The following is a 14,597-nucleotide window of genomic DNA, read 5'->3' on the forward strand; positions in this document are numbered from 1 at the left end:
TTATCCACGTACGCGTCAATCTCATGACATCACTGGGTGATTCTTTGGGAAAAAAGTTTGTTTTCATGTTTTGTCACATTTACACAGAGTCAAACACACACAGAGTTTCTATGAGTTCATGTTTGTTCTAGTTCTGCCTGGTTAAAAAAGAAAAGTACAAAGGCTTGTGCTACTTGTGCTTAATTTATTTTTCTATTCTGTTATTATTTTATTTATTTTATTAAAGTACTTGAATTTACTTTAAGATTATTTAAATTTAAGCTATTTTGTATTAATTTTTATCTATTTTATTGATTTAATTTGCCTGAAGATGATTATTTTGTACTTTTGTCTGTTTGAATGGTTGTGTTAAAAAAATAAATCAGACGTTACTCAACAGTTACTCAGTACTTGAGTAGTTTTTTCACCAAGTACTTTTTTACTTTTACTCAAGTCATTATTTGGATGACTACTTTTTACTTCTACTTGAGTCACATTATTCTGAAGTAACTACTTTTACTTGAGTACAGTTTTCTGCTCCTCTACCAGCTCTGGTCCCAGCTGACCACCAGGGGGCGGTGTCGCACCTTTGTTTCCTGCCTGCAAACGACCAGCAGCATAAAAAGGGGGGAAAAGAAGAACAGAGTAAGAGAAGACGGAGAAGAAACAAGAATGCTGCTTGTGTTTTTGTTTGCATTTTTAGCACGCACCTCGGCGGTAACCCCCCCCCCCCACCTGACCTCTGCGATGCACAACGAAGCCTGAACCAACTCCGTCCATTCATGTTTTTTTTTCTTGTGATCTTTATCTAGGGTTGCCACCTTTCAGAAATAGAAATAAGGGACGCCCCGATTTCAGCAGCGCACGAGCCAAAAAAAGGACATCCCCAAAACTTCTAAACTGCATAAAAATGTGTTTATTTTATATGAAAAAAAAATGCTTTGATTTAAAGTTTGAAGTGCTTTAATAGCATTGAACTTGTATGACTGTATAGACAGCCAGCCCTATGCTACAGTATGTATGTCCACATCAGCCAAGATGTAGAATATAGATACAGGTGAAGAATATGGTGTAAAAGTTAATTTATTTCAATAATTCAACTAGAATATGGTGTAAAAGTTAATTTATTTCAATAATTCAACTAGAATATGGTGTAAAAGTTAATTTATTTCAATAATTCAACTAGAATATGGTGTAAAAGTTAACTTATTTCAATAATTCAACTAGAATATGGTGTAAAAGTTAATTTATTTCAATAATTGAACTAGAATATGGTGTAAAAGTTAACTTATTTCAATAATTCAACTAGAATATGGTGTAAAAGTTAATTTATTTCAATAATTGAACTAGAATATGGTGTAAAAGTTAATTTATTTCAATAATTCAACTTAAGGTGAAACTAATACATGTACATTACATAGTCTCATTCCATGCAAAGCAAGATATGTTAAGCCTTTATTTGTTATAATTTTGATGATTGAATATTTTATTGATTTCATAATATATTCTAATTTTTTGAGATTTTTTATTTAGGGTTTTCATAAACTGTGAGCCATGATCATCAAAATTATAACAAAAAAGGCTTGAAATATCTCACTTTGCATGTTGTGGGAAATAATATATTTGTTTCACCTTAAGTTCAATTTACCACAAATGAAGTTTTGCAATATATTCAAATTTTCCAACCTTCACCTGTATATCATGACATAAATAAATAAGAGCATAATACAGTATGTGTCCGTATTGGTTCAATATGGAACGCAACTTTTAATTCCCAATTACGGAACGATTCCGTATTTCAAGGGACGGGTGGCGAGCCTGCCCGCCAGGTAGCTCCTTTACGCCGATCGGAGTACCGACAGGAATGTAAAAGGTTCCTCAAGAACCTCGTTTTCAGGGCCGTTCCTGGTAACCGAGACGATCCAGACTCCAATTTTTTAATTTCTCTCTCACAAGAAAAATCTGGTTTCAAGTATAAGACCCCCCCCTTATGATCCAGGTCCTGGTCCAGGTTTCTCAAGGGGAGTTTTCACCTGCGAATGTTTAAGTAATTGCTCGGGGGTCACGTTCTCGTCTCTGGAAAGATCCTGGAGACAACTGGTGTTGAAATAGACGGTATATAAATAAAACTGAATTGAAAGTAAGAACAAAATCCTACTTTACTGAAATTAAGTTTTGGTTCCTCTTTTTATCTTTGCAGGGACCAAGAACTATAATAATTTGCTAGTATTTTTAATGTGCTGTAGAGTTTTAGTTGTAGTTTGATTGATTTCTTTTTTTAAACCCTTGAGAAAAAAAAATAGTTTTTTGTCAGATAATATTTTTCTGCACATACAGATCATTTCTTATTCGCGTCTTGTATCTAACTCAAGTTTTTTTGCAGTGCAGTTCATTAATCCAGGTTCTCGTTCCTGCAGGTTGTGGATGTTTCTCTGCTCAAACAGATCTGGCTTCATAAGGACTCGGGTCTCGAGGTTTCAACGTTTTAAGGTCCTGAAGTTCAGCTAATGAAACTTTGAGAAGTCCATTCATTAATTCCAGTGATTCTGATGTTCAGTCACTTCTAAACGGCACATTTAAAGCTTTTGGTGTTTATGTTTACAGGACTGTCTCAAAAAATTAGTATATTGTGATAAAATCCTTTATTTTCTGTAATGCAAAAATGTCATACATTCTGGATTCATTACAAATCAACTGAAATATTGCAAGCCTTTTATTATTTTAATATTGCTGATCATGGCTTACAGCTTAAGAAAACTCAAATATCCTATCTCAAAAAATTAGAATATTCTGGGAATCTTAATCTTAAACTGTAAACCATAATCAGCAATATTAAAATAATAAAAGGCTTGCAATATTTCAGTTGATTTGTAATGAATCCAGAATGTATGACATTTTTGTATTTTTTTTTAAATTGCATTACAGAAAATAAAAGGACTTTATCACAATATTCTAATTTTCTCAGACAGTCGTGTATGTGGTCTGAGCCGAGCTGCATGGGGGTGTCGTTCAGGCCGACCTCCACATGATGGCGGCCTCTCCCCATCACATCATCCCGGCTCCGGACGCTGAACCAAACCGACGCTCTCGCCGGGAACTCCGACACACAGAACCAGAGACGAGGCCCAGAGACGGAGGGGACTCCCTCTTTAAGCCTCTGATCATCAGTAATCACTCACGTAACCCAGGTGTTGTCTTTGGGAAGGACAACAGATCGATGGAGCCTGGTTTCCTCCGGAGGCTGGAGATGCAGACGGAGCTGCGTCCAGTCTGTTCAATAGTTAATCAGCTCCGTAACATTTGTCCTGATCGCCGGGTTGCATCACGCAAGAATATTTTACTTTTGGGAGGAAGAACCGCTGGGATGATGACACACTGAGCCAACACCCCCCGTGACATTAACATGTATGTGATGGACCTTGGTGAGGAAGGTCACGGAAACGCCCCTCGCCATGGCCGAGGAGGCCGTCTGAAACAAGACCTAAGAGTCCGAAGTCCGAGTAGGACTCAGGATCAATACACAAAAAACTATGAGGATTCACGCAAGAAATCAGGAGAAAATCCAAATCAATGGGCAAAACATGGAGGAAGTAGACCAGTTCACCTATTTAGGAGCCACAGTTTGTAAAGAGGGAGGTGGAATGAAGGACCAGTCTGGCATAGTTTATTGCTTTTATACTGCGATTGGTGCCAAGTACGGTCTAAAACAGCTTTTTAAACAGAATTGTGTCACTAATATCAGTTTTTTCCACTGCCAATCACGTGAATATGGTGTATATAAAGTGTTGAATCAAACTTCTACTGATAACTTCTCTGTTATGCTGTCACTCATGATGCCACGCCCCCTACGCCGGATCGGGGCCAAAAGTCTGAAACTGAAAAAAAAAATTGAAACTGAAAAAAAAAGATTTGAAACTGAAAAAAAAAGATGTGAAACTGAAAAAAAGATTTGAAACTGATATAAAAAGTTCTGAAACTGAAAAAAAGAATTTTCAGGTTCAAATTTTATTTTCAAATTAGCAAAACTTTTGGCCTTGATTTGCCTCCATATGGAAAGAGCTGATATGAGACCACTCAGCAATGAGGTGAAGTTGCGAAGATGGAAGATGATTCGGGCACATACTGCAGCAGGACCACAACAACGACTGCAACAGAGCAATGACTCGGGCACCAGAAGGGAAGAGAAGACAGGGAAGAACAAAGACCTGGAGACGAACCGTCAAGCAGGAGAAAGGGGAAGGAGGATGGAAATCATGGCTGGAAATGAGGACTGCAGCAGCCGACCGGCAGAAGTGGAGGAGCTCTGTTGAGGCCTTGTGTGCCACAAGGCACCAAGTGGATAGTAGGAATGGGTGATATTTTACCGTTCACGATAAACCGTCAAAAAATTCTTCATGATAAGAATTTGTATCTCACGATAAAAATGATAAATTCCTGTTGATGATGTTTTTGTGTAAAGTCAGATTCATAGTTCTGCGTTAAATCCACACACAACGTACATGAAGGAAGGAAGGAAGGAAGGAAGGAAGGAAGGAAGGAAGGAAGGAAGGAAGGAAGGAAGGAAGGAAGGAAGGAAGGAAGGAAGGAAGGAAGGAAGGAAGGAAGGAAGGAAGGAAGGAAGGAAGGGAGAAAACAAGGAAAGATGGAAGGAAGGGAAAAAAGAAGGAAGGAAATGAGCCAGAAAGAAAGAAAGAAAGAAAGAAAGAAAGAAAGAAAGAAAGAAAGAAAGAAAGAAAGAAAGAAAGAAAGAAAGAAAGAAAGAAAGAAAGAAAGAAAGAAAGAAAGAAAGAAAGAAAGAAAAAGAAAAAAGGATAAATCCCCGTTGATGAGGTTTTTGTGTAACAAACTGAGAGTGAGATAGATTTATAGTTACAAAGATGGAGTTGAATTGGTATTTTTTTTTTTTAAATCGTCATTTTTATCGTTATCGGGATAAATGCCAGAAATTATCGTGATACATTTTTTAGTCCATACCGCCCATCCCTAGTGGATAGGTAAGGTAACAGGATGGAAACGCCCCTCGCCACGGCCGAGGAGTTCGTCTGAAACCAGACCTGAAAGTCTGACAGCAGAGAGCGTGACAGCCGGAGACAGACGCCCTTCCTCTGTTTAGGGCAACGTGCACAAGCCGAACACAAACATGGGGGTTGGTGACGCAGCGCGGACCCAGAAACACCTGCAGAGATTAAAGATGTTGTGGCTAAAACTGAGAACGGCCTTCGTCTCGGCTGCAACCTCGACTTTTATAGGAGAAAAAGTACTTTTTTAAATCTCTGTAACTCTGCAACGGTTTGAGTTGAGAGGAAACTCAAGCAGTTTCTGAGATTTACAGGTAAAATTGCAGTCTACGAAAAGAAAAGATGAATACTCTTGTGACATGGGCAGATATAACAAACGATGAGTGAATTAACAATATCTGTATTTGTAATTGAATTTTGTTTTGATAGCATTCTTATTTCATTTAATAGTGTGAAACACACAAAAAGTACATACAGAAAACCAAAATACACATGCAGATGATTTAAACATTGTTTGTGGTGTTTTGATACAAAATGTTAACTGTGGACAGTTAAGTTTGTTTGGGTTACAGTATGGAATAAATGTTACAAAACTTAAGTAGCTCTAGTCCACTTTCATTTTAGTAAAAGTAGCTCTCAGAGCAGAGTGCGAAATACGCCAATTAACCCTTGAGCCCCCCTGAATGTAAAAAAAATAAATAAATTAGGCTATATAATATAATATGATAATTTGATTGTCACTAATGGTCAATTAAATATCTTTAAGAGATCGCCATATCAAGTATTCACAATTCAAAACTTTTATTGGTTAAACACAAGTCCTGCACCTTTATGTATGCAAATTAGCCGTGTGCACCAGCACAGCGCAACGACCGGCTAGTTGAGATGCCACAATAACATGGCTAAGCGGAAGCTAACTCAGAGTGTGTACTTTGGGTTCACATCAAAAAAGGTGTCAGTGGTAGCCAGAGATGAGGAGAGAGACGATGTCACATCAGAGGGTCCCGTTCCTCTCCCCCCTCTGGTGAAGAAAGTGAAGTCGAGGCCGAGTGCTCCGGGGCAGATGCTACTGCGCCCCCGCTGCTGCAGTGACTCGCTTTAACTTAAGGTAAGAGGCCAGCCTGCTTAATATGGCCTGAACCCACCTGAGAGCTAATGTTTTTTTTTTATTTTTGTTATTATTATTTTGCCCTATGGCCTTTTATGAGTGTGATTTGTGAATGTGTAAGCTGTGTGAATCCACCTGTTGAGAGCGATCATGTTTTTGTTTTTTTTTATTTTGCGTGATGAACTGTTATGAGTGGAATTTGTGAATGTGTTCACATGTTTTAACACAGCTGCAGCTGTGTTAAAACATAATTTCCTGGATGGTTACATAACGTTAAATAATCAGTCATCATTGTGCAGGCTGAGGATCTGTTTAAGTGCACTGATTGCACGTCTCCGATAGTGGCATTTGTTATTACTGTTATTTGAATGCACAATTCCTTTTCATTGTATTTTTTTATTTATCTAAAAAAATACATTAGCCTATTTTATTTGTTTATTCCTTTCTGCAATGCACTGGTCATGTGCCAGTGTCCTATACATGGTATTTATTCATTAAGTGCACTGTGCACCAGTGTGATGCCAATTAATGTCTTTTATTTATTTTAATTATCAGATTTAATTTGTAAATAACATTCTGCATCGTAATGCACAATTTTGCCTCGTGTTAGTAAAACAACGTGCATCTTAAATGGTTAAAAGTGTGCGTGTTTGTCATAGGCTATAGTAGGCTGATTGTATTGGTTTATTGCATAGGGCCACACTGTTTAAAAAAAAAAAAAAAAAAAAAAAAAAAACACGAGTTAGGGACCCCCCCGAATATGGATGGGTATTTCGCACACTGTCTCAGAGGGAAAAAGGTTGGAGACCCCCGATCTACAGGGATGTTTTGTTGTATTATGGTGCCACAGTACGTGTCACATTAGGGTTAGATGTCACGGTGACCCGGATGAGACATCAGCTGATCAGCTGCAACGAGCCACAAAAACAAGACTTGTTGTGTTTAAAATATACTTTTTTGCTGATTTGCTGAAGTCGATTTCACATCGGAGGAAGAGCACAGGAAGTGAAAGTGCTGACAGGCGGAAACGTTTTCGCCCACAAGGTTTTTAGATCTGAGGAACCAGTTCAACCCGGAACCAGCAGTACTGGAGTTGAGGGGGGATGAGGGGGATGGCATCCCCCCTGAAATAAAAACGGTCAAAATCATCCCCCCTGAAATAAAAACGGTCAAAATCATCCCCCCCTGAAATAAAAACGGTCAAAATCATCCCCCCCTGAAATAAAAACGGTCCAAATCATCCCCCCTGTAAAACTGCCACCCCCCCTTTCCATCCCTTATGTCATTTCATCAATGAATGTGGTTTTACTGCTATTTCAACATTTAGAGTCATCACCAGAAAAATAACACCAGAAAAATAACTTATTTGACAATTTGACAAGTACATTTTAATTTTTTTCTTTTAATATTACGACTTTATTCTCGCAACATTAGGCTATGACTTCATTCTCGTAATTTTACAACTTTATTCTCGTAATTTTACGACTTTATTCTCGCAACATTACGACTTTATTCGCGTAATATTACGACTTTATTCTCGTAATTTTACGACTTTATTCTCGTAATTTTACGTCTTTATTCTCGTAATATTACGACTTTATTCTCGTAATATTACGACTTTATTCTCGTAATTTTACGACTTTATTCTCGTAATTTTACGTCTTTATTCTTGCAACATTACGACTTTATTCTCGCAACATTACGACTTTATTCGCGTAATATTACGACTTTATTCTTGTAATATTACGACTTTATTCTCGTAATATTACGACTTTATTCTCGTAATTTTACGACTTTATTCTCGTAATTTCCAATTTTTTTTTGTCATAGTTTGGCCAAATAACACCAGAAAAATAACTTATTTGACAATTTTCACCTGTTTCAAGTAAATTTTCACTTGAAATAAGTAGAAAAATCTGCCAGTGGAACAAGATTTATCTTCTCATTACAAGCAATAAAATCTTGTTCAAGACACTAGTAGTACCAGTCTAGTAAGTCAATCTTGTCAATCTTGTAATGAGATTGTTTTACTAAAAAGAGACATTTTAACTAGAAATAAGACAAATATTCTTGTTAAGATTTTAAGTTTTTGCAGTGATCCATGTTACTTATCCTGTGAAGGACAGAGTCATATTGATAAGTTCAGAAAAGTGTTTTTTATTGTTGTGTTTTGATGTATTTGATGGAAGCCCAGTGGATATTTAAAGCTTACAGAAGGCTGCATTTAACTGCTGCTATGTCATTCCTGCAGTATTTCTGCAGGTGTTTTGGTCAGTTGTTTAGTAGGCCTGCAGCGATGCGTCGATGACGTCAGAATATCGGCAAAAACGAGCGTCACATGATCAAATTATGGTCTGCATCAGCTCCTACATTTGATGTTTTTTGGTCCTAATGATGTTTCCTACCGAAAACAACTTGTTTTTTTTAGTTCCATCCATAATAGAAAGGTTCCTTTTGTGATTAGACCTTTTTATGGAGTAAAGATATGTAATTTAGTGTGACATAGTGCCCTGTTTTATCCAAATATGTATAAATATATATACATTTTTAACACATATTTTAAATCTTTTGTAATTTTGTAAAGGAGATTTTTGTTGAACCGTTAGTAAACAGGTCTTTTTATTTTGTATAACTTTATTCTATATTTTTATTTTGCTGTGCAAACTGTTTTTTTTACATTTATTTGATACATTATGGTTTTTATTAATCGAACAGAATAATCATTAGAATAACCGTCCAATTGTTCCTTAGATTAGTCGACTAGTCGATAAAAGACTAATTATATATTACTATTAAATATGAATACAATATGAATATAACATTTTAATAAAATATTAAATATGATCAATATTAATTAAATAATTACATATTAAACATTAGTAAGAAATATGAATATTAATAAAACATTTTAAAAAAATCATGTTGATAAAAATAAAATATTAATATTAATTGATATTAAATATACCGTATTTTCTGGACTATAAGCCGCACCTGCATATAAGCTATGCTATTATTTGTAATATATTATATTATTTATAATCAGCACAAATTATCTGTCCCTATATGATAAAATCCACCACCCCCCCTGATTTTCTTTTACAACTCGAGTACTGGGAACCGGGTCTGGCTAGTCTCCAGGTTTATCAGTATTAGCAGCAGAATCAGCTCCTTATCAGCTCCAGAGAAGTGAAGGAAGCTGCATGTGATGTGAGAAGGCTGATTGGTTACCGGAGGGGGGGGGTCTGTTTTTTCTAGCGAGCCATCTGTCGCCGAGTTCACACTCTCCCCACTTAGACGAGGAGCTGCCAGGACTCCAAACCAAGAAAAACACATTCAAAAGCCAGGAGAGAGAAAAAAGGAGGTGTATAACCTACTAGGCACACGGTCAACTGTGAACCGTCAGTTTGATGAGTTAATCTTTGAAAAACGAATAAAACCTGAGCAAATGTTATTCCCCGTGGCCTCGGGTGAAGATTTAACTACCCTCGAGTTAATCTGAGCTGTTTTACAGCGTAACTGGAGTCAAAGCTCGTCTGGGACGAGTGTTTCCCCCTCAAATCTGGGAGATCTTTTCGCCTTAACCTTCAAAACTTTATTCTTTTTGTACATCGATTGATTTAAGAATACATTTAGTGATTTTTTTTCTCCCCTCGGAGCCTCAGCGATATTTGTTGAGGGTTTTAATCTGAGCCTCGAGCCTAAATATGTTTACTGAGAAGTAGGGCACCCACTTTCACATCATTCACAAAAATACCAACTAACATCCGGTTACTGGGCCGGCGGAGCGAACCCTCATCCTGAGAGCTCTTACTTCAGCTGTTTGAAACATAGACATATCTACGTAGACGCCCCATCGAGTGCTGAGTCGTACGTCAACGTCGCCGCCATATTGGATGTTCAAGACTGCGCTGTAAACTAATACAAGTAAATGGACTTATTTTCATAAAGCACCTTTCTACAAAGAAATTTACGTTTTACGTCTCATTTATTCATTCACACACGCACTAATATACTTGGGAAACAATTAGGCACCAAATATAATATATTTAATTTTCTCAGATGGCAAAAATAAGAACTTTATTGATCCCACATAGGAGAAATTCATGTTATATCAGCTATAGAGAACAAGGTAGTGCCGAAAAACAATATATATCCCCCTCACAAAAATAAGGAAAATAGAGAAACATATTTTCTCATCAACAAAACATATTTTTAAATTTTCAAGTAACAAAATAACATATTTTAACTATTTTTCTGATTTTTTCAATTATTTTATTGTCTGAAAAATGGTTCAAAAGTTATAGCATAAAATAGGGAGAACCAATCAGAATAAGGGGCGGGGCTAATTCAGGCCAATGAAGGTCAAGGACTCAATACCGAGTCCGATGACACCAACCACGAGTCTCTATGTCAAACCAATCAAAAGTTATGGCAGAATCACATATCAGCCAATCACCTACTGTATCACTTCCTGTTTAGCGGTGAAGTTTGACGCGGCGCCACGGCCACGCCATTTCACGAAAACTCACGATTTTGATAACTTTTCATGGTTAACGTCTTTTGTGTCTCCTGAGCAAGTTTTATGTGGAACGGACGATCCTGCTAGGAGGAGTTCGTTAAAGTACGACACGTGAAAATGGCATAAAATTGCGCCAAAATGACACGATTAATTCAAAATGGCCGACTTCCTGTTCGGTTTTGGCTTTTCTTTAAGTTGTAAAATGATACAGGTGTGTACCGATTTTCGTGCATGTACGTCAAACCGTATTGTGGGGCTTGAGGTTAAAGGAGCTTGAGACTCCTTTTAAGAAATGAGACTCTCTAGCGCCACCCTTCACCACGACGGCCGTCGGGGGTACTGCAGCCAACAGTGAAGCCGGCACGGGAGAACGGGGAGAACGCGCATGCAGCGTCATGTGACGTCACATCCACAGGACAGTGCGGGAAATTCGGGACCGAATTGCAGCACATTTTGCAGCACACAGCCTGTTCAAGGCAACGGAGAGATACACTAGAGGGCTCACTCTTTTGGGTTTGGAACGCTTCATCTGACATTATTACTAGAAAACTTAAAATGTATATGGATTTTTCTCCATGACTCAAGCTCCTTTAATTTTTCAAGGGGGCGCTGTTGAGCCATTAGGCCACGCCCCTTTTTGACACTATTAAAATACGTAATTTTTCGCCACATGGGACGTGCGTGCCAAGTTTCACAACTTTGAGTAAGTTATGCGCCTCAAAAACACAATTGTTTTCGGATAAAATAATAATAATAATCGTACTGATTTCAAGAGGGCTTCACACAAGCCTTGCTGGTGCTCGGTCCCTAAATATTAATTGATATTAAATATAATATAAAATATTAATATTATATTTTATATTAATATCAAATATTAATATATCAAATACCAGGTGTTTTTCACTCACCGATCTCTCTCCCCAGCCCCGAGCGCAGGATGGCGCCGGCCGACGTGACCACGGCACAGGTCTGGAAGCTGCTCCGGTCCCGCCGTCCGTGCACGCGCTCCAGCGGCACGGGCGGCACGACCCCGTCCCAGCCGAGCCGGGAGAACGGCTGCTCCGAGCCGTCCACCGTCCTGAGCCGGGCCTGGGCCTTCATCTGGCACAGCAGCTCCCGGGCGCTCTGGCTGGCGCTGCGGCGCCCGCTGTACGACACGTGGTGCTTGTTGGCGTTCATGTAGTCCTTCATGGCGCGCTGCAGCCGCGGGCTCAGCATGCCGGCCGAGACCCGGCCCCGCCACAGTCGCAGGCCCGACCGGGAGAAGTACCGGTCCTCCGGGTCGCTGGAGTCGCCCCCGGCCCTCCGCCCTTCCGCCATAGTCCTCACATTATCCGGCTCCTCGTCCTCGTTCTCCCTCGCGTCGTCGTCCTCGTCGCCGGCTTGGTTTTGATACTCCGACCCCTGGAAAGTCCTCTCGCGGCTCCGCACTCCGGGGTCCGAGTGGGAGCCCACGTTCTCGGTGCCGAAGGAGGACCAGGCGGCGAGGCTCTGCGGGTCCAGGTAGTCGCGGCGGCCTACGGCCTCCTGGCTGCCGTAGGCCACGTAGGCGGCTCCGTCGGCTCCGTCGGGGCCGTGGCTCGCCTCCACGCTGGCGGCCTCCGAGGCGGCGGCGCTGGCGGACGGCTCCGGGCGGTACGCCGCTGTCAGCGGGAAGGCCTGCTGGAAGCGGGAGCCCAGCGCGGCGTGCCGCTGGTGCGACGCCTGGATGGACGCCAGCCGGCGGGTGTCGGGATGCTGCGAGAGCAGCGATCCGGCCGAGGTGAGCGGCTCGTCCACGCGGGCGTCCAGGAAGTAGGAGAGGAGGGCGAGGAAGAGGAGCACCCAGGCCAGCATGGCGGCCAGCACCAGCCGCCACCACTGCCTCATGCTGGACTTCATCCCCCCTCGCTCACGCAAACGCCACCGCCGCCCCGCCGACGCGGCCCAGAGCTCAGCTGGAGGCCTGGAAAACAAAACCTCCCGGTTAGTTCTCATTCATTATTAGGGGTGTAACGATACACTAATCTCACGATACGATACACGATATTGAGGTCACGATAATGATACGATATTATAGCAGTATTTTTTTTAACAACCTTGCATGAGGAACATATGACTGGAAAAAATTGTCTTTTATTTGAAAGACACAAAATACAAAACAATGCTGTGCATTTTCCCTATTGTTACAGTTTGTAATTAGTGCCACGGCTGCGCCAAGTGGCACGCCTCCTCCATAGCTATGCAATAGCAATGGAGGAGCAGTGCCTCTTGGCGCAGCCAGAGGCACTATTGTTATTGTGTGCATTTCATCTTATTCATTTTCCGGACAAAACTTTGGCGCGTAACTAGTCCCTCAGCTTTAAGAAAACGCGAAAAGTAAAAACGTAGAAACGTGCGCCTTAAGCGGGAATCGTGTGCTATGACTTTTATTAGCGATTGGCGTGCTTTTAGCGCCATCCGGAATGCATTGGGAGAAGTTTGGGGCCTCACCACTCGCACACCGTTACTCGAAAAATTCTGAACCGATTTAGAAAGTTGTAGGCCCTGAATGTAACTACAGTCCTGTGGATTTTCAGAGCGATGGCACAAATAGAAGTGCAAAAACATTTCCAAATTTCCAAACTAATGGGGAGATTTTCCCATGTATTTCTATGGCGCACAATGTGGATGGTAGGAAGTAAAAAAAAAAATAAAATCTTTCTCATACTTGCACGTAGAAATGTCATTCAAACTTCAAAACGGAGGAAAACTTCTCTTCTCTCTCAAAACCTGAAACTGTTTTTTGCTAAGATGTACACTTTTCAAGATATGAGCCATCAAGCGAGGACTGGAAATCACTTTTTTGTCAAATTTAGAGTGGAGCTCTAATTTTTTAGAGTGGGAGGGACATTAAAAAAATGACCTTAATTTTTATGTGTAACTCGAGCTCACGGCCGAACCGTGAAAGCTAGATAGATAATTTTTGGTCAGAATGTAGACATAGATGTTGGGATTCATAAAATGTGACTTTGACAGGTGGGGTATGCACAAAATTTAAACGGGGAGGGCTAAAGCCTTGCCAATTCCTGCCTCAGTCCCCATTCACTGCAATATAATCAAAACTTTTCTTCAAAAAAATCTCACTTTGTTTTCGAACTGCCGTTACTAACACATATTAAGGAATATCTGAATAAAATTAAGATTGTCAGAATCTGCCGGGTTCTGTGGCTCTCACTAGTCTTTGTTTTTCTGGTAGGAGGTACGGTTTTCTCACAAATCGGAGTTATTTGAGAGCTTGTCACAAGGCAAAATCTGGGGTTTTCTCACAGCGAACCCGAAACCTTCCTCATGTCGAGGTTCTTGTTGCCCCTAGCAACCAGAGCACAGCTGCTGAGTGATTAGACTGAGCCAGAACTGGTCACATGACCCAGTCAGTACAGACTTCATATACTTTAATCTGGAAAATGGAGAAATGTGAACCCTGACCTTTTGACCTTAGATGATCAACAGTCCATTATTTTTATGATATATATAAATATATACATTTGTATATTATATATACAAATTAGCCCCGCCCTTTCTTCTGATTGGCCGATAAGTTATAGTCCAATATCTTTTGAATGGTTTGACATACAGAGTCATGGGTGGTGTCATATGACTCAGTATCGAGTCATTGACCTTCCTTGGTGCAAATTAGCCCCACCCCTTCTTCTGATTGGTTGTCCCTATTTTCTGCTATAACTTTTGAATGGTTTGACATAGAGAATCCTGTGTGGTGTCATCAGACTTAGTTTTGAGTCCTTCACCTTTATTGCTTGCAAAATGTACACAAATGTGCAGCAGCCCGCCGTGACACTCTCGAAATTTCTGCGAGGAAATTGTCTAGTTCTTTATAACTGTTTAAGTTTTAAAGAGCAAGCCAGGCCAACCATTTTCCACAAACTGAACTAAAAGTAAATGTCAGGTTTGCATTATGCATCTTCAGTTTCATACAAATAAAAATATTTAGCCA

General features: G+C 40.1%; 1 protein-coding gene across 1 annotated transcript in view; it reads right to left on the reverse strand.

The window, feature by feature from the left end:
- The window catches only part of LOC133446216 (beta-galactoside alpha-2,6-sialyltransferase 2-like), a 92,160-nt gene that overhangs the window by 29,193 nt on the left and 48,370 nt on the right, over window positions 1-14,597 (reverse strand). Inside the window, exon 3 of the mRNA XM_061724169.1 lies at window positions 11,533-12,569. Within this exon, the coding sequence (XP_061580153.1) occupies window positions 11,533-12,505 (973 nt within the window). The 5' untranslated portion in view covers window positions 12,506-12,569. The remainder of the gene's footprint in view (window positions 1-11,532; window positions 12,570-14,597) is intronic.

This window comes from Cololabis saira, chromosome 6 (assembly GCF_033807715.1).
Source record: "Cololabis saira isolate AMF1-May2022 chromosome 6, fColSai1.1, whole genome shotgun sequence".
NCBI classification, from domain to species: domain Eukaryota; kingdom Metazoa; phylum Chordata; class Actinopteri; order Beloniformes; family Belonidae; genus Cololabis; species Cololabis saira.